General features: G+C 49.1%; 1 protein-coding gene across 4 annotated transcripts in view; it reads left to right on the top strand.

The window, feature by feature from the left end:
* Positions 1–17,558, top strand: part of ASH1L (ASH1 like histone lysine methyltransferase) — a 70,056-nt gene extending 52,498 nt beyond the window's left edge. For 2 of the 4 annotated variants that reach the window (XM_038161828.1, XM_038161829.1), the window contains exons 17-28: positions 2,067–2,225; positions 2,642–2,696; positions 2,791–2,923; positions 4,984–5,232; positions 5,519–5,605; positions 6,331–6,421; positions 10,496–10,634; positions 11,103–11,275; positions 12,438–12,604; positions 13,627–13,667; positions 14,276–14,577; positions 15,377–17,558. In XM_038161828.1, coding sequence (XP_038017756.1) covers positions 2,067–2,225; positions 2,642–2,696; positions 2,791–2,923; positions 4,984–5,232; positions 5,519–5,605; positions 6,331–6,421; positions 10,496–10,634; positions 11,103–11,275; positions 12,438–12,604; positions 13,627–13,667; positions 14,276–14,577; positions 15,377–15,468 — 1,688 coding nt within the window. In that variant the 3' untranslated portion in view covers positions 15,469–17,558. Of the gene's footprint in view, positions 1–2,066; positions 2,226–2,641; positions 2,697–2,790; positions 2,924–4,018; positions 4,757–4,983; positions 5,233–5,518; positions 5,606–6,330; positions 6,422–10,495; positions 10,635–11,102; positions 11,276–12,437; positions 12,605–13,626; positions 13,668–14,275; positions 14,578–15,376 lie in introns of those variants that run through there. The other 2 variants (XM_038161830.1, XM_038161831.1) reach the window with 2 other exon arrangements.
* Positions 17,559–20,329: the final 2,771 nt, after the last annotated feature.

Raw genomic sequence — 20,329 nt, 5'->3', positions numbered from 1 at the left:
CTGGAGCAGGGGTCCTGGACAAGGCTGGAGTTTTCCTCTGGAGCTCCAGAGCTGCTGGAGATGGGCCTGCTCTTCCTCTGGGAATGCAGGGGAGGAGAAAGCTGCTCCTCTGGGAGTGCAGTGGGCAGAGGCTGCTGTGCTGTTCCCAGGCTCAGATTGTATCCAGGTAGGAATGTTTGAAATCCCAGATTGTGTCAAGGTAGGAATGTTGGAAAGCTCAGATTGTATCCAGGTAGGAATGCTTGGCTCCTGCCCTGGGCGCAGCATCTCCCATGGGATGATGGAATTTGATCAGCCATGCAGGGACACTCAGTGGCCCATGAACAGAAGATAATTAATAATGAATGGCCCATGAACAGAAGAGATCTCCTGGAGGGAGGATTGGTTGTGGGAGAGATAAAGAAAACCTATCCCAATGAACAAAGATAATTGTCCCACCTGGTTCTAACAGTGTTGAACATTGTTAATTTCAACAATGAGCAGAAGATAACTGCCCCACCTCTGACAGATGGCAACAGAACACACACCCCCCACCTACATCTTGCAGCTCAGGACACATCTTCATTTTATAATCGATGGTGGAGTTGCTGCACCAGAGAAGATGCTGTGATTTGATCTCTTACAGATTTCTGGTTTAGAAAGGAATGTTTTGTGTGGAGTGTGAAAAACACGTTCACTCTCCTGTGAAAATTTTAAAAGTTCAAAAAAGGGCAAGAGGAGGCAAGGACCTTAGAGCAAAGGTTATTATGGCCACTCAGCCAAGAGCACACTGTTATCTTTGGGGATACCCCTTAAATACCTTTTCCATTACACCAGCCTGTTGCATATTCACAGACCCTTATGCATACCCATAAATCAGTTTACATCATCCAGGAGCTATTTTACGTGGCCCCTCCTTGGGTCTGCCTTTTTAGAGCATGTGTGCTTTTGGGCTGTGGTTTTGGCTCCTCTTTATCGCTTCCAGTTTGGGCCTTGGTCCATATTTTCTTCAGACAGCAGATTCTGATAGGTGGCAGATCTGTAGCAGGTGTCCTCATCCTGTGTTCATGGCATGTTACTCCATCCAAGCAGGCATTTTAACACAAGCATACTTATATCAGCTATTTCACTGAGCTTAATTAACAACAGAAATAAAAACTGTATAACGAAGTTACTTTAACCCCACACGTATAGAATCCATTTTAATATTTGCAAAAAGCCAATATTATAATGTTTATCTATAGCACATACTTATATCAGCTATTTCACTTACATCACCTATATTTCACTAATACATCGAAGCTTAATTAGCAACAGAAGTAAAAACTATATAACAAAGTTACTTTAACACCACACGTATAGAATCCATTTTAATATTTGCAAAAAGCCAATATTATAATGTGTATCTATAACACATACTTTTATCAGCTATTTCACTTACATCAGCTATATTTCACTAATACATCGAAGCTTAATTAGCAACAGAAATAAAAACTATATCTTTATAACAAAGTTACTTTAACACCACACATAATAGAATCCATTTTAATATTTGCAAAAAGCCAGTATTATAATATGTATCTATAACACATGCTTATATCAGCCATTTCAGTATTATATCTAAGCTTAATTAGCAACAGAAATAAAAACTGTATAACGAAGTTACTTTAACCCCACACGTATAGAATCCATTTTAATATTTGCAAAAAGCTATTATAATGTGTATCTATAACACATACTTTTATCAGCTATTTCACTTACATCAGCTATATTTCACTAATACATTGAAGCTTAATTAGCAACAGAAATAAAAACTATATCTTTATAACAAAGTTAATTTAACACCACACATAATAGAATCCATTTTAATATTTGCAAAAAGCCAGTATTATAATATGTATCTATAACACATGCTTATATCAGCCATTTCAGTATTATATCTAAGCTTAATTAACAACAGAAACAAAAACTGTATAACGAAGTTACTTTAACCCCACACGTATAGAATCCATTTTAATATTCTCAACAAGCCAGTATTATAACATGTGTCTGGAACGTGGGGGTGACCGTGTGCTGCCCTTCCCCAGATGTGTTCATGACCCAGTTCTCGGCGCTGCAGACGTCGCGCTCGGTGCGGACGCGGCGCTTGGCGGCGGCTGAGGAGAACCTCGAGGTGGCTCGTGCCGCCCGCCTGGCTCAGATCTTCAAGGAGATATGTGACAGCATCATATCCTACAAAGGTGAAGGTGATTCTCTTTAAAAAAATCTCTGTGGGCATGTTTTCATCCTCTGGAAATGGGCTCTGTGAATAGGAAATGCTAGAAAAATACGGAGTGTTAAATGACTCCTGTGTTTTAAAATTTCTTCCCTTACCAATAATCACTTTGCTTCAGCCTCAACCCCCTCCTTTACCACCAGAATCTGCAGATGTTGCTGTCCTTTGAAACTGATTTTTCAAAATTCCAGAAAAAATCAGAAATGTCATCCTTGTGCTACCTGTACTGCAGTTACAGGCACCAACATCTAGAAATGCAGAAGCATTTCAGTTCCCCTTGGCTCAGATAATAGAAAAGCCTTTTTTTAACCCAGATTGAATGTTGTAATTTACTTTTCTTTGGAAGTTTCACTCCAGTGATGTCACTAAGCTCTGTTCCTGTTGCAGACTCCTCCAGGCAGGCGCTGGCAGCTCCTCTCTTGAACCTGCCCCCAAAGAAAAAGTAAGTGCTGCCTTCCCAGAGCTGTTTTCTCTGATGAATTTGCACAATGGGAATTGCTGGTGAGCCTGACATTGTGCCAACGTTCCTGTTGTAGAAATGCAGACTATTATGAAAAGATCTCTGACCCCTTGGACCTTGCCACGATTGAGAAGCAGATCCTGACTGGTTACTACAAAACTGTGGAAGCTTTTGATGGGGACATGCTGAAAGTCTTCAGGAATGCAGAGGTGAGGCTCTGTCTGGCCTGAAGGCTGCTGCACTGGCAGCAGGGATGTGCCCTCCTTTAATGCTCTTACAGGAATAAAAGAAGAAATGTATTCTGGAGGAAGAGAACTTGTGCTGATCCATTCCTGATGAGGGCTCAGTAGCACATCATGAGCCCTTGACTGCCTTAGGTCTCAGAGAAGGTCAAGGACACTCATGAAGAGCTGATCTAAAGAAATTTTCATTCCTTTTGGAAGGGGTACCCTGTTTGTCAGTATGAGATGTCATGGAATCACAGAATCATGGAATGGTTTGGGCTGGAAGGCACCTTAAAGCTCATCCCATTCCACCCCCTGCCACGGGCAGGGACACCTTCCACTATCCCAGGCTGCTCCAAGCTCTGTGCAGCCTGGCCTGGAACCCTGCCAGGGATCCAGGAGCAGCCACAGCTTCTCTGGGCACCTGTGCCAGGACCTCCCCACCCTCACAGGGAACAATTTCTCCCATATATCCAACCTAAATTCTCTCTTTTCCGGTCTGAACCCATTCCCCCTTGTTCTGTCACTCCAGTTCCTGATGAACAGTCCCTCTCCAGCTTCCCTGGAGCCCCTTCAGACCCTGCAAGGTCTGAGGTCTCCACACAACCTTCCCTTCTCCAGGCTGAACATTCCCAGCCCTCCCAGCCTGGCTCCAGTCCCCTCAGCAACTTCGTGGCCTCCTCTGGACTTGCTCCAGCATTTCCATGTCCTCCTTGTATTGGGGGCCCTGGAACTGGACACAGCACCTCAGCTGGAGTCTCAGGAGAGCAGAGCAAAGAGGAAAAATCCCTTTCCTTGATCTGCTGCCCATGTTCCTTTGGATGCAGCCCAGGACAGGGGTGGTTTCTGGGCTGTGAACACACAGGGCCAGGGCACGTTGAGTTTTTGGTCACCCATCACCCCAAATCCTCCTCCTGGGGCTGCTCTCAGTTCCTCCTCCCCTGCCCGTGTCACATCCATGCATCTGCTGGCCAGGGTCAGGAGGGAGATGGTGAGGCCACCAGGCCTCCCAGGTGTGCACAGACAGGAGTTAAACAAGAAATAAAGCACTTTTTGGGGTTTTTTTGTTGGTTTTTGCAGAAATACTACGGCAAGAAGTCCCCTATGGGGCGGGACATATGTGGGCTGCACAAGGCCTGCTTCAACGCTGGCCAGAGTCAGGAGGGAGATGGAGAGGCCACCAGGCCTCCCAGGTGTGCACAGACAGGAGCTAAACAGGACAGGAGTTGGAAATTAAGCACTTTTTGGGGTTTTTTGTTGCTTTTTGCAGAAATACTATGGCAGGAAGTTTCCTAACGGGGTGGGACGTGTGCCGGCTGCACAAGGCCTACTACTACTCTGGCCAGAGTCAGGAGGGAGATTGAAAGGCTGCCCCAGGTTTGGGGCTGCAGCTGTAGGGAGAACCCCTCCCAGGAGCTAAACAGAAAATAAAGCAATTTTTGGGGGTTTTTTTGTTGGTTTTTTCAGAAATACTACGGCAAGAAGTCCCCGATGGGGTGGGATGTGTGTAGGCCGCGCAAGGCCTGCTTCAACGCTGGCCAGAGTTAGGAGGGAGATGGAGAGGCCACCAGGCCTCCCAGGTGTGCACAGACAGGAGCTAAACAGGACAGGAGTTGGAAATTAAGCACTTTTTGGGGTTTTTTGTTGGTTTTTGCAGAAATACTATGGCAAGAAGTCCCCAACGGGGTGGGACCAGTGTGGGCCGCACAAGGCCTGCTTCAACGCTGGCCAGAGTCAGGAGGGAGATGGAGAGGCCGCCCAGGTTTGGGGCTGCAGCTGTAGGGGGAGAACCCTTCCCAGATGTGCACAGACAGGAGCTAAACAAGAAATAAAGCACTTTTTGGGGTTTTTGGTTGGTTTTTGCAGAAATACTATGGCAGGAAGTCCCCGACGGGGCGGGACATGTGCCGGCTGCACAAGGCCTACTGGTACTCTGGCCAGGGTCAGGAGGGAGATGGAGAGGCCACCAGGCCTCCCAGGTGTGCACAGACAGGAGCTAAACAGGAAATAAAGCACTTTTTGGGTTTATTTTGTGCTTTTTGCAGAAATACTACGGCAGGAAGTCGCCAACAGGGCGGGACGTGTGCCGGCTGCGCAAGGCCTACTACAACGCGCGGCACGAGGCCTCGGCCCAGATCGACGAGATCGTGGGCGAGACGGCGAGCGAGGCCGACAGCAGCGAGACCTCGGTGTGCGACAAGGACAACGGGCACGAGAAGGACGAGGACGTCATCCGCTGCATCTGCGGCCTCTACAAGGACGAGGGGCTGATGATCCAGTGTGAAAAGTGCATGGTGGGTGTCGAGGTGTTGCTGGGTCCTGGGTCTTCAGAGACACGAGCGGTTGTGGGTTGCTTTGAGGTTGTTTATTGCATGAATACATCAGTCTCGAAGGCAAAGCCCTCTGTTGCATGGAGATCTTGTCTGTCTGCTGATGTGGTGTGAAATAGTTCATAGAAAAATCTTGAATTTCCTTTGTGAAGCTTGCTTTCTTGCTTTCCTTAGTATTTGTTGAGAAAATGCAGTTTGCAGCAATAATCCGTGCCAGGACTTTGTGACTGGGCTGTGCCTGTTCTTGCAGGTGTGGCAGCACTGTGACTGCATGGGTGTGAACTCAGACGTTGAACACTACCTGTGTGAGCAGTGTGAGCCTCGAGCTGTGAACAGGGTAAAACAAAACTCTCCTTCCTATTACTCTTACAAAACTACAGCAGCTCCTTAGGGGTTTATTTTGTATTTGTGTTTTGAATTTGTATCTTTTGGGATTGGTGAAGCTTCCTTGATTTAGCTTCAGTTCCACGAGGGGTCAGTTTTTCTCAGTTTTTATCTGTGTATTTCCATAGGGTAGTGTGGGAATTGGAAAGATAGAAATCTTCACAGACTCAAGAGGGTTTGATTTGTAGCCTTAGAAGAAGCCTGAATATATGTAAAAGCAAAATACACAAACATTGAATAAAAAATCATAAATTTATGCTTCTATAGTTATGAGTAAGAATATACTTTAAGTAAGAAAATATATATCTATAATACATATATATACATATATAAAAACATATATTATGTAATATATATTATATAATCTTAAATAATATGATAAAAAGTTTTATAGTAATGTAATAGTGTAATTGTATAAAATAAGCTAAAAACTTTGATGTTACAGTAAAAACATATGTAATATGTTACATATTACATACATGTAAGAAGACCTTATTAGACAAAAATATCCACATTACAATAAAAAGAAATAAAAGTGATAATTCAAAAAAGCAAAATAAACTCTGTTAACATCAGCCTGTTGGGTCAGAAAGGTATATAATACCTTACAACAAAAAACCTGTAACCAACTACTTCCCATCTTATGACTCTCACAGCTCCCTTTCTTTTTCCCTGCAGGAGGTTCCCATGATCCCTCGGCCCCACTATGCCCAGCCTGGCTGTGTTTATTACATCTGCCTCTTGAGGGATGATCTGCTGCTCCGCCAAGGTGGGTGCTGCCTCTGGGGCCAGCAGTGTGCAGGGATCTCTGGCATCACCCTGTCAAAAATACTTTCATTTTGCACAAGTGGAAGCTGCCACTTGTGGCAAAAATTCTTTCATTTTTCACAAGTGGAAGCTGCCACTTGTGGCAAAAATTCTTTCATTTTTCACAAGTGGAAGCTGCCACTTGTGGCAAAAATTCTTTCATTTTTCACAGGTGGAAGCTGCCACTTGTGGCATTACTCTGTCAAAAATTCTTTCATTTTTTACAAGTGGAAGCTGCTCTCTCTGCAGTGCTGGGAGTGATACACAGTCAGAGTTCTCACAGGCTGTGGATGAAGAAATGATGAAGGATTGTCCTGGCCAGGGGAGGATGATGCTGAGCCAACTGCTGGTAGTTAACATGTAGAAGTGAAGGCCAAGAAGGCTGTTAGACCTCCAGTGTTTCAGTGCAGAGTGGTCATTAAAACATCCAGCTCGTTGCCTGTGTGTTCCCTAAAGCTTATCTCTTCTGGACTGTGCTCTGAATTCCTGAATCTCTCCAAGGCAGCTGCCACAGCCACACAATTCAGCTCACTGGTTATGTTTTTATAATTTCATCCTACAGATACACACAAGGTTAGAAAGAACCCTTTATCATTGTTGGGAAACTGCTCTTGAATGAGTGAAACCAGCTGATAAGATTGCTAGAGGGGAATAGGAGAGCCTTCAGGAAAATGGGGAGTTAGAAAAAGGTCAGAAACCAGCATATTCATTATCCCAGCTGCAAGATTCTGGAATTTGCATCCAGTTCTCTTGCTGGGTGTTGCTTTGCATTGTCAGTTCTGTCCAGAGTTCAGCCTTTGGGTTTCTCGTGTCTCTTTTTGCTGGAACGTAACTCACGTCAAGGGCTGTGTCAGAACTTGCTTTTACATTCTCTGTTGAAATGGATGGTGTTTTATCTGGGGCTTGTGGCATCTTCCAGGTGTTCAGAGCATTAAGATCATTTCTGTCACGGTGTGTTACATTTTACTTGTGTGCCTCTGATCTGATCTTGGTGACCTTAATTAGAGAAATGCCCTTTAAAGAGAGAAATGTCCCTCTGTGGGACATTTCTGAGCTCCGTGTGCCATCAGCAGGGGACAAAGGAGATCAAACAGCAGCTGCTGGGCACCAAATGCCTCCGCAGGCACAGGGAGCAGATGAAGCAAATTCCACCACAAGGTGCTGGAACAGAACATGCAGCTCCAGCAGGCAAAGGGGAAATCCATGGGCTTGTTGATTTTTCCACCTGAGTCCTCAGGCAGGACCTTTACTGTGCCGTGGGTGTATCAGGCAGTATGGGCTGTGGGAAAAACAGCTTTTTACTCCCTCTGGTGTCTACAAGGCCTCCTTTAATTCCACATTCTGAGGCAAAAGTGTGGCCTGCAGCCCCTCAGCCTGTGTGTGGTTCACATTTTCCTGGGAGCTGTGGATTGGGAAGAGGCTGATGTTGCCACAAAGCCTGGAAGTGCACTGAGTGCCTGCCCAGGAGGAGCTGCACCCTGAGCAGCAGTTCCAAGCTTGAGAGCTGATGTTTTGGAGGAACAAGACTGAAAATCAGCTGTGTGAGTGGTCACACTCTGCTGTGACCAAATCCCTCTCTTTAAGAGGGGTTTCAGGGGTTGCAGAACTTGTTTCTTAATTTTTTGGCAATTCTGCTGGAAGTTGTTGAGTGTTACATCACGGACAAACCTCCTCTGCAAAAATTCCCTAATACCTAAACTCAGGAGATGATGCAAATAAAATAGATCTGATCCATTACATCCCATGGAGTTCTGCCTTGGATAGGAATTGATAAACAGGGGTCAGAATGGATCCTGGAAAACACCTAGCCAGAAATTCTAACAGATCATCATCCCTGATGCACCAGCAACAGCTGCTGTGTTTTTTCCTTGGAAACTTCATTTTTGAGGCAGAACATCTGTATAAACTGGAACTGAAATCAAGTTTCCTGATCTTTAGAGCGAGAGAGCATCTGTCTGCATCTCCTTCTGGATGCTCCTTTTTCAGTCAGGCACAATAATGCTGGGGTTGCTTTCTTCTCATGGGAGAAGTGGGAAATAAAAGTTGAAAAAAGCTGCTTTAAAATTGAATGGTTTTATTTGCCTTCTGCTTGGAGCCAGTAGCTCCTGTCCATGTGTTCCTTGTTTTCTGAGTCTTTTAAGGAGCCCACCTCTCCAATTTCTTTAGAAGTTACTCTTAAAGTTGTAAAGGGAAGCTGTTGTTATGCCACTTTTAGCTCAGGTGGAAAGAAGACACCAAGCTGTTGGTGTGGTCAAAATGCTGGAGGTTAGGGATGGATCCAGAGGCACCTGGACAGGTGGGACCACGTGAACCTCATGAAGTTTAGGTTGGAAATATGGGAGAAATTTCTGCCTATGAGGACTCCTTAGAAGCATCTTTTAAACTTAGACAAGATTGATGAATGAGATTATATGAATGAAAATATCATGTGCTTCACTTTAATCCTGAATCTGGTTATAGCAAAACTGGGGTGTGGGTGACCCTGGGGCCACGTTGTCCTCAGTGGTTCCCTGGTATCTTTTTCCCAAACCTGCTAATTAAAAACAGCAATATCTGTGGAAGGCAAACAGCCATCACTACACATACTCAAAAACAGGGGAAAAAATAGGGAAAACAACCCCCAGGAGTCATTGTAATTTAATGGAAACATGAGAAAAAATGTTCTACCTGAGTCAAAAAGGCAAAGGGAGTATCAGAAATTGTTATGCACAGAATAGCAGAGTGACTGTGCCTTTCTGTAACCTCCGGGGGGGTCTGTCTGCCCTGCCTGCCCTGTGCTGCTCTGACATCCCATTGCACAGAGCATCTCACTACCTGGAAAAACAAGAACAACAAAGATAATCTGAGCTGGATCATCTTTTCTGTGGCCAGAGTCTGCCCAGGTGATTTGGAGGGTGAGTGATGGAGGTCTGTGAAATGTGGCTCAGGAAGATGCAACGATGCAGAAATTAGGGGACAAACAAATCTGGTGGCAACAGTTGAACTCTAGGAAGGATTTTTTTACAAAATCATGACTAGACTGTGGCAGGCCTTGCCACAGGAGGGTGTGGAGAGGTCAGGGTATAAATGGTTCCAAAAAAGATTAGACAAATACTTGGAAGAAGGATTAATCCTCAAAGCTCTAGCCTTTGGCTCTGAAAGTCCATAAACAGCAGAAGGGCAGGGACAGCACGGGGAGGCTTTTCCTTGCCTTGCCTGTTCCTGTGCTTTCCCCTCCTGAGCAGCTGCTGCTGCCAGCCAGAACAATCTGCTGTGTGACCTCTACCCTGCCCAGGGGAGCTTGGGACCTCCTAGGTTTTGGTCATTTTTAGGTAAATAACAGAAGAAGGGGAATCTCTTCCCAGCCCTGGCAGTGCTTAAGGCAGGGGGGATGGAGCTCTGAGCAGCTTGGTCTAGTGGAAGATATCCCTGCACATGGCAGGGGGTGGGTCTGGATGGTCTTTAAAATCCTTTCCAACCCAGGTCATTCTGGGATTTCACAGGTCAGAGCAGAGAAATTAAGGAGTGAATTCACTTATTGGACAAAGTTAATACATTTAAGCTTAGGGGTTGCCCTTGGGAAACACTTTTTGATTGCTAGCAGTGCCAGTTTCTTCAGTCCTTTTTGCATTCTCTTTAACTTTCCTGAGCTCTACATCTCATTGGAATTCTGCTGGAATAACCAAAGCCTTGGGGCTTCTCAGGACAGGATTTTCTTAATAGTAACCTCCTCTCTCAAAGATTTTTTGCAGTCTTCACTAATTCCTACACCTTTTCCTAATCATGACTGACATGTTTACATATCCTGTGGTTTGTCATGGTTTTGATTCCTCACAGGTTGGTGTTTTCAGTCTGGCATGGAAAGCTGTGGGTAGTTTTTCTGTAAAGTCGCCGTGAAAAACATCTGCGTGCTCTTGGCAGGTTCTGCAGTGGGTTCCTGGCGTTCCTTACAATCCAGCATCAGGCTGAGCTCGTTTTAATGATTATTTCCCGTGGTTCTGGTGTGCTGGGCTCAGGCCAGGCTCTTCACAGGTGTGTCCTTTGTGCCCCTGGACAGGTGACTGTGTGTACCTGATGAGAGACAGCCGCAGGACCCCCGACGGGCACCCGGTGCGGCAGTCCTACCGGCTGCTGTCCCACATCAACCGCGACAAGCTCGACATCTTCCGCATCGAGAAGCTCTGGAAAAACGAGAAGTATGTGCCAGGCAGCCTTTGAGGCTGAGCCATCCCCCTGGCCTGCCTGCCAAAGCTCAGGAATGCTGTGGCAGTGTCACCTTAAGGATGCGGGAATGAGCGAGGTGCAGAGGTCGGGGAATTCCCAGCTGCAGCTTGTGCTCTGCAGCTGCACGGTGGAAACACGTGAGGTTGGAGGTTTAAGCAAAGGGTCGGAGGTAGAAATGGATGGATTTCCTCAGTGTCGGAACAGACTGTGGGTGCAGTGACAGCTGTGCTCTGCCCTGGCCGGTCACAGTCTGCTGTGCCCACAGAAACCACACCGGGAGGGTTTGCCCCCACTGCAGGTGGGCAGTGGAACCTGGAACACTTGTGTGACTGCTGCTCATCACAGCCAGCTGCAAGAGAGGGATCTCAAAACAAAGCAGGGGACACTGAGTGAGTTGTGTCGTGGGCTGATTTGTGTTTGTGTCCCCTTTGCACCCTCAGGGAGGAGCGCTTTGCCTTTGGCCACCACTATTTCCGTCCACACGAAACGCATCACTCCCCGTCTCGCAAGTTCTACCACAACGAACTCTTCCGGGTGCCCTTGTATGAAATCATCCCCTTGGAGGCCGTGGTGGGGACGTGCTGTGTGCTAGACCTCTACACCTACTGCAAAGGTGAGGATCAAACGCATTCCTAAGCATTTGGGCACTGGGCTGGGGTGGTTTAACCCCTGCTGAAAGCTCAGCGTTACCCAGCCGCTCGCTCCCCCTGGGATGGGAGGGAACTGGAAAAAGTTAAAACCCAGGGGTTGGGATAAAAACAGTTTCATGGTTGAAATAAATAAAAATATTGTAGTAATAATAGTGATAGCAGTAGTAGTAATAGAAAGGAAGGTTACAGAAAGAGAGGTGTCCAGTATCCGAAGGGGCAAGGAGAGAGGATCTTAATCATGAACTGCACTGACAGGGCAAGAGGGAATGGCTTCAACCTGGAAAAAGAGGCAATTTAGGTTGGATGCACAGAGGAAATTCTTACCTGTGAGGGTGGGGAGGCCCTGGCACATGGTGCCCAGAGAAGCTGTGGCTGCCCTTGGACCCCTGAAAGTGTCCAAGCCAGGCTGGATGGGGCTTGGAGCAGCCTGGGACAGTGGAAGGTGTCCCTGCCCATGGCAGGGGGTGGAATGGGATGAGCTTTAAGGTGCCTTCCAGCCCAAACCACTCCGTGCTTCTGTGAATAAACCCCAGGAAGCACAAGGGGTGCCCAGTGCAGTCGCTCCCCAGCACTGACTGGGGATCCCAGGCACCCCCACTGGGCTGGACACTCCGTGGTGTGGGATGTCCTGTGGCCAGCTGGGGTCAGCTGTGCTGGCCCTGCTGGCAGAGCAGGGGACCCTGGAGAGTGCTGGGCTGAGGCTGAGCACTGCTGGGCACCAGCCAACATCATCCTTACCCTGAACCAGGCACTGGGACAAACCCACTCTGATCTGGAAGCAAGGACATGCACCGGAGTAGTTCCTGCTGCCCAGAGGCCGTGGGGGATGTTTGTGTGGCTCAGAGCTGAGCACACGCCGTGGCTTTGTCCTGGGACAGGGATTCCTGTTTGAAGAGGGACAGCAGTGGGCAGGGCAGAGAAAATGATGTCAGTTGATAATTGTGTCTGTGAAAGTTTGGGAAGTGTTTGATCAGAGTATGCAGGTTCTCCCCTAAGAGTGACCCTGCTGGGGTTCTGAGTGAGAGAGCAAACAGGGACACCGTGACAGCCCCTGCCTTGCTCCCACTGTGATAAACCACGTTTCCCCCTCAGTCCATGACTGTTTTCTCCTTGTTCTGATGCCAGGGAGGCCGAAGGGTGTGAAGGAGCAGGATGTTTACATCTGTGATTACCGCCTGGATAAATCAGCTCACCTCTTCTACAAGATCCACCGCAACCGCTACCCCGTGTGCACCAAGCCCTACGCCTTCGACCACTTCCCCAAGAAACTCACACCCAAGAGGGATTTCTCAGTGAGTGGCTTTGCTCTCACCTTCCTCACCTGTTTTTAGGAGGCTGGGTGGAGTTCTGGAAAGCTCCTGACTGCTGATAAATGAAACTTGGTCAGGCAGAGGGAGCTGATGCTTTAGGTGGGGGTCAGGCTCTGCTCCCAAGGAACAGTGGACAGGACGAGAGGAAAAGGACTCAAGTTGTGCCAGGGGAGGCTCAGGTTGGACATCAGGAGGAATTTCCTCATGGAAAGGGTGGTCAGGCCTTGGCTGGGACGTTTGGAGTCGCCATCCAAATCTCCCTCCAAACCCAGAGAGTTTTGGAGTCCCCATCCAAACCTCCCTCCAAACCCAGAGAGTTTTGGAGTCCCCATCCAAACCTCCCTCCAAACCCAGAGAGTTTTGGAGTCCCCATCTAAACCTCCCTCCAAACCCAGGAAGGTTTGGAGTGCCCATCCCTGGAGGTGGCACTCAGAGCTCTGGGCTGGGGACAAGGTGGGGGTGGGGCACAGCTTGGACTGGATGCTCTGGGAGAGCTTTTCCAAGCTCAATCATTCCATGAATCTGTGAGTGTGCAGAGCCTGGGGGAAAAGCTGGCTGGAAGGTAAGCTTGGAAAGAAAACTGGGTGGAACAGAACCTGCAGTTGAGAGGCAGAGAGGTGCTCAAGGCATGGTGATGGTGAGCTCAGAGAGACTCAGAGTGGCAGATCTGCAAAGCTCCTGCAAGTGAGCTCTGCTCTTCCTGGAGCAGAGGTTTTTCTAGAGGCTTTGGAGAAGGTTCCAGACTCGTGCTGTGCAGAAAGCAAAGATGATTTTTATCATGATGGTCTGTGGCTTGAAATTTATTTAGAAGATGTGAGGAATCAGACAAGTCTGGCTCTAATTTGTCTTATTAGATGATTGGGCCTCCTCCTGTGAAGTCTCTTTGAGGTACACCAGCATTTCCAGTGTCTTGCATTGGCACTTGCAGAGTATTTGACAGGCCAGCACTTCCTTCCACCGTGAATTTCATTTGGTATTGATCACAGTCTTTATTGTTGTTGCAGCCTCATTATGTGCCAGACAACTACAAGAGGAACGGAGGCAGGTGAGTCTCCCCTCCCAGCTCGTTGAGAAGAGATGAAATAGTGCTGCTTGTTGGTTGTGCCCACTCTCCTCCTGCCCCTTTCCCCTGGGTGCTATGGAAATAAGAAGTTTAAATTATTTAAAGCTCTCTAAACTTTCAGAGAGATAAAAGGGAACAAGTAGGGAGGAGGGATAGGCAGAGTTAATAATGTACATCAGGATAAGAAAGGAGCCATTTCAAAGTCAGAAAAAAGCAGCTGTGAGGAGCTGCCCAAAACAGGGGGCTCCAGCCTTCCCAGATGGAGGAACCCAGGTCCTGGACCTGCTGCCTGTGTCTGTGGGGCACTCAGAGCCCAGATCTGGTAGAGCCTGCAAGAACATCCCACTAAGGGCTGGGCCAGAGTGGTTTTGGAAGTAACATTTTTTGCAACTGAAAATGAAAAGCCATTTGTTTTTCAAAGCTGCGTTTGGTGTGATGCAGATAAAGCTGTAGCCTTGGTGGGTGTGAGTTCAGGGATCGAGGGAAGAAATTGAGCTCCAGACAGCCCCTACCCGTGGATGAGTCCTGGACTCGCTGAGAATTGTCCTTCCAGGTGAAAAACTGCTCTTAAACCCCTTTTTTCCTGCAAGGTCATCCTGGAAATCCGATCGCTCGAAACCACAGATCAAAGACTTAAACCAAGAGGAAGATTCCCTGCCCCTGATGGAGGAGGTGCTGGGGGCCCCTGAGCAGGCTGCAGGGGAGCTGCCCAGCCCCGAGGAGCCCGACAAGGAGCCCGTGCCCAGCGAGAGCTGCGAGGCTGACAAGAAGGGGGACGAGAACCCCTCGGACACGAGGCCGCTCTGCAGCCCCGAGGAGCGGCGGCACCTCCAGAGGGAGAGGCTGAACCAGATCCTGCTCAACCTGCTAGAGAAAATCCCAGGGAAAAACGGTGAGAGTTCAGGCTCTGCTGGCACAGCCCCTGGGTCTCCTGCGGGTCTGGGGTCACTTGGCTGAGCTGTGTTGGGAAAATGAATGGTTTTGGCTGAATTTCTTGCTAGTGGGCATTAGGAAAGTCAGTTTTCTTTGCAGCCACGTTTTCCTTTGCAACAGAAATCCACTAAATCCAAGTGAAATTTTTTACAATGACACTGTTTTGTATTTTTTTTTGTATAATATTTTTAATAACCACAAAACCTTTCCATAAACTAATTTCCCCCCATCATTCCATATCTACAACGGAGAAACTTAACAGACAGGCCAGGAAGGACTGAGGGGAGTCTGGAAAGTCTCTTTTGACCTTTCATGAGCTTTCCTTTCGTTCTGAGTACCTGCTGTAGGCGTTGTCTGAGCTGTGGGATGAGGGGACACTGGTGAAGTGTGACCCTGCTTTTAAATGAAAGCTCAGGATGAGCCCTGTCCAGTCTCTCCCAAATTCTGGCAATGCTGCACAGTCTGATGCTTAATTTGGGTTGGGAGGATTTTTGGAGATTGTCTGGTCCAGCCATGGCTCAGGGCTTGGGTCACTCAGCACCTTGTCCAGGCATGTTTTGGATTTCCTGGAGGGAAACATCCTTGAAAGAGCCAGGAATAAAGAAACAGGAGTTTTATGTTCAAGAAAGGTGGCGCTCAGTGCTCCCAGGTGGGCGTCACTCACAGGTTGGACTCGATGATCCTGGAGGTTTTTCCAGCCTCGGTGATCCTGTAGTGACTGAAATGAAATGCCCTTTGTGCCCTGTGCTCTGTTGCAGCCATCGATGTCACCTACCTGCTGGAGGAGGGCTCGGGCCGGAAGCTGCGGCGTCGCACTCTGACCATCCCCGAGAGCAGCTTCAGGAAGTGACCCACGGGGGCAGCCGAGCTCTGGGGGCTGTCTGGGCTGGGGGCAGAGCCCAGCCTGGGGAAGGAGGGCAGCAGCAAACTGACAAAAGACAAACAGTAGCACCTGGGGGGCCGGGCTGGCACGGTGCCCACCCTGCTCTGCAGTGCTCTTGGTGTGTGTGTTGGTGGGCGTGCCTTGTATTGATGTTAGGTACTGAGGAAACCTCGTGGTTATTGTCCAGGATGGTCAAATTTAATTTATTTTTGCTTGATATTCCCACTCAGAGGAGAAAAAAACAAAAAAAAAAATTAAAAAAATAATAATAGGGAGGGCAGAGGAAAAGGACTGAGTTACTCTGAGGAGGATGTTCCCCACGGCCACTGCTAACCTGGGATTGTACCAGCCACCCTCAGCACCGCCAGGGAAGGGAATCCAGGAATCCAGAGCGGAGAGGAAAGGCCCAGTGGCTTAAAAGGAAAAGCTGCCCTGAAGCTGCGGCCTCTGATTTGCACAAGTTCAAGAAGAGAGAATCGTCCCCAGCCGAGCACGAGGTTCGCCGTGGGACGGCTGAGCACGCGTCGCTGTGGTCTGTGCCAAGGAGAAGCTTCCAGAGGCCCTTGGAGCAGGGCAGGAGCGCCGGGATGAGGCACTTGCTGGGTGGGGGGAGGGGGTGGGGTGTGAGTTTTTTCACTTTTTTTCTGCAGAGAAATTTTATAAAAGCAAAGTCAGCTCCTGACGCCACCATTGCTGTTGGTTTTTTTGATAAGCTGTGGTTCTCGTGTGTCTCGTGTGTTGTGCAAATAAAAATCTGTTAAAAGAAAAAAGGCAAAAAAACAAAACAAAACAAAAAAACAACAACAACAAAAAAAAAAAAAAAAAACAACCCCAAGGACCCTTTCACTCCGTGCCCGTCAGGCAGTATCCGAGCGAGTGTTTGTCGTGAGCTGTAGAATTTATCAACTGCTAACACTACCCTCGTGTGCTGGTGGACAGCCGAACGTCCGGGCAGCGGCTCCCGCTGGCCCCACCCCGCGGCCATTGTCGCCATTGTCGCGATTGTCCCGACCCCCGGGGCCGGGCGGCCCCCGCTGCCCCCGGACGGTGGCTTTGCTTTCCTGTCTCAGACGTACACATGCATATCCAGTCCTGTTTTAGGTGTTCTTATAAGAAATCCAGTTTTTAATGTGCCAAGTTGTATATATCTGCTGCGTGGATGTAAAGCAATACCGTAGTTACATGTTCCTTTTTATGGACCAAGCTCGTCCTAATGTACATTCTTGTTATTATTATAATTATTTTACTCTTAGTGGAACATGACTCATTCCATTAACTTTTATGTGTTGATTTAAAAAGAGAAAACAAAACAAAACAAAACAAAAAAAAAAAAACCACAAAAAAAAAAAAAAAAGAAAGGAAAAAAACCCTTTGAGAAAAAAAAAATATTTTATTAAAAAAAAAAGAAATAAGAAAATAGTTTGGAATATTTTCTTACTGTAGAGAAGCACTGTACAGTACCAGGAACCCTGAGTATAAAATACTCGTGCGTGTAGTAGGAATATCGCATGTCCAAACCCTCGAGTTGTCTCATTTAGTTTCAAACAGAAATCATTGTCTCAAATGGTGTTAAACACTAAAAAGTTTTTAAAAAAAAAAAAAATAAAGTGCGTACAGAAGCGAGACACTAGCTCTGTCATTTTATCTTTCTTTTGTTGAAAGACTAAACAAAATGTTTTTTAGACAATCAAATGTTAGGTAAGTGCAAAGAATTGTTTTTTCTTACTGGTGTAGAAATTAATGACTTTTTTTATTTTTTGGTTATTTTATAATACTGAGCAGACCCGTGTGTCCCCAGGATCGCCGCCGGAGCCAGGAAGCACTACGTTACTGCAAATAGAGCTGAACCTTAGTCTGCATGGGTGTAGGCTGTGTGATTGCTGAAAATAAATGCTGCTAATATATTTCCTTTTTACAAAGCATATCTAAATAGATCATTGTTTTGATGTTAATCTTTGTAAATTATGTATTACCAATTTTAACATTGGATGTAATTGCATAAAAAGCCTGCATCTCAATCCTGAGAGTCTAGTATTAAATGGAAAATCTTTTCCTAAGGCTGGCTCGGGGGGTTTTCTTTGCTGAGCTGGGTGGGAGCGGGGATGTGCCAGAGGACACGAGGAGGGATCTGGGCTGGATCCTCGGGGTGAGGCTCAGCAAATGCTGCGTGCTGCCCTCGGCTCTCAGCACCCCCCAGAACGCTCCAGCCTCGGGGGAAAGGGGCTGGAAAGCTGGAAGGGCCCTGGGACAGCGCAAGAGGCCGATGGCACCTGGCCTGGAGCGGGCCCAGCGTGGCCACCGGGCCAGGGCAGCGACCCCAGCCCCTTCTGCTGCCTCTGCTGAGGCACCTCGAACCCTGGGCCACTTTTGGGCCCCTTGTGACAAGAGATGGAGGGGCTGGAGAATTCCTGAGGGAGCTGGGAAGGGGCTGGAGAATTCCTGAGGGAGCTGGGAAGGGGCTGGAGAGTTCCTGAGAGAGCTGAGAAGGGGCTGGAGAATTCCTGAGAGAGCTGGGAAGGGGCTGGAGAGTTCCTGAGGGAGATGGGAAGGGGCTGGAGAGTTCCTGAGGGAGATGGGAAGGGGCTGGAGAATTCCTGAGAGAGCTGGGAAGGGGCTGGAGAATTCCTGAGAGAGCTGGGAAGGGGCTGGAGAGTTCCTGAGGGAGATGGGAAGGGGCTGGAGAGTTCCTGAGCGAGCTGGGAAGGGGCTGGAGAATTCCTGAGCGAGCTGGGAAGGGGCTGGAGAATTCCTGAGAGAGCTGGGAAGGGGCTGGAGAGTTCCTGAGAGAGCTGGGAAGGGGCTGGAGAATTTCTGAGGGAGCTGGGAAGGGGCTGGAGAATTCCTGAGGGAGCTGGGAAGGGGCTGTGGAATTCCTGAGGGAGCTGGGAAGGGGCTGGAGAATTCCTGAGGGAGCTGGGAAGGGGCTGGGGAATTCCTGAGGGAGCTGGGAAGGGGCTGGGGAATTCCTGAGGGAGCTGGGAAGGGGCTGGAGAGTTCCTGAGGGAGATGGGAAGGGGCTGGAGAATTCCTGAGGGAGCTGGGAAGGGTCTCAGCCTGGAGAAGAGGAGGCTCAGGGGGGACCTTGTGGCTCTGCACAGCTCCTGCCAGGAGGGGACAGCCGGGGGGTTCAGGCTCTGCTCCAGGGAACAGGAGCAGAGGAACGGCCTCAGGCTCGGCTGGGGAGGCTCAGGGCGGGCACCAGCAGGAATTTCTCCTGGAAAGGGTGCTCAGGGATTGGAACTGCCCAGGGAGGTTTGGAGTGCCCATCCCTGCAGGTGGCACTCAGAGCTCTGGGCTGGGGACAAGGTGGGCATTGGGCTGTCCTGGCTCCCAAACACCCTCTGGGATGGGAACCCGGGAACACCCCCTGGGATGGGAACCAACCCGGGAACACCCCTGGGATGGGAACCAACCCGGGAACACCCCCTGAGATGGGAACTGGGGAACATCCTTGGGATGGGAACCAACCCAGGAACACCCCCTGGGATGGGAACCTGGGAACACCCCTGGGATGGGAACCAACCCGGGAACACCCCCTGGGATGGGAACTGGGGAACACCCCTGGGATGGGAACCAACCCGGGAACACCCCCGGGGATGGGAACCCCAGCTGCCGGAGGTCTCAGAGGGTTCCGTGTGACCCCAGTGGCTCTGCAGGAGGGGCAGGGACAGCAGGGTCACCGTGAGGGTCAGAGGGGCTGTGACCACGGCTGCCTGCGAGGCAAACTGGGGCAGGAGCCGTGAAATCCACAGATTTGGTGCTTCTTCCCAGGGTATAAATCTAGTGCCTGGAGCCCCTTGTCCTGCACAGGCTGGGGACTGTCACCCCCAGGGCATGTCCCACCTGCTCAGGTGAGGGCAGAGAGATCTCTCACCTGCAGGGTCCCTCAGGAATGAAACAGCTTCTCCTCCACACCCCTTCTGAGGAACCTGATTTTTCTTTTTCCCTTTCTCAGTCTGGCTCTCTGTGACCATGAAAACGCCATGCCTGACCCCTACACCCTTTTAAAACCCAAGGCCCCAGGCCAAGGCTTGGAGGGCTGTTTATTTAAAAAGAAAATAAATAAATGGAAGTTCCACCTGGCTTCCTCCCCTCCTGGCATGACCTCGTTCAAAAACTCCAGAAGCAGCTGCGGAAATCAATCAAGCCTCCTTCAGGCGAGCCAAGGAACATTCCAATTAGGATATAACGTCACTCGTCTGAGAATAAAAATCCCAGGGAGAGAAGTGGAAATGAGAGCAGAGTGAAAGGAGAGCAGCTTTCCCCGGGGCTGACACAGCGGCTTCTGGCCACCGAAACGGGAAGGCAGGAGGGTGAAACGTGGCCGTGGGAGGGAGCAGAGGCCCCAAACTGCCCCTGGGGCCGGGCTGCTGCTGCCATACGGCCACTCCCCAGCATGGCCACACCTTTCTTTCACCGGGGAGCCCAGCAGGAAATGCAGATTGTGGGATGAAATTACCAGCAATGACAAAACCATGGAGAACCTGGAGCCGTTTAGCCCCTACTGCCATCCTCTGGGCTACGAAAAGATGCGTTGAAGTTCTATAAATAACTAAACCAGTGACCTGGGCTGTTCCCAGCTGCTGTGCAGCTCCCACGGCTGGTCCCCAGCAGCTTTTCCAGGGATATTCCTGGCTCTGGGAGGCTGCAGCCGCCTCTCCCACGCTGTGGAGGAGCCTGGGCATCTTCTGCTGGGGCGAGACTTCCCTGCCCTCCCTGGCTGGCAGCCGGGATGCTGAGAGCCGGCACAGCCCCGGCCCCGGCCGCTCCTGCTGGAGCATCCCCTCATCCCAGCCCAGCGCCAGCGCTCACGGCCACACGCGGCCGC

The sequence above is a fragment of the Motacilla alba genome, chromosome 25 (assembly GCF_015832195.1).
Source record: "Motacilla alba alba isolate MOTALB_02 chromosome 25, Motacilla_alba_V1.0_pri, whole genome shotgun sequence".
NCBI classification, from domain to species: Eukaryota; Metazoa; Chordata; class Aves; order Passeriformes; family Motacillidae; genus Motacilla; species Motacilla alba.
Note: the sequence above shows the minus strand (reverse complement) of the source record. Positions and strands in the feature narration are given on the sequence as shown.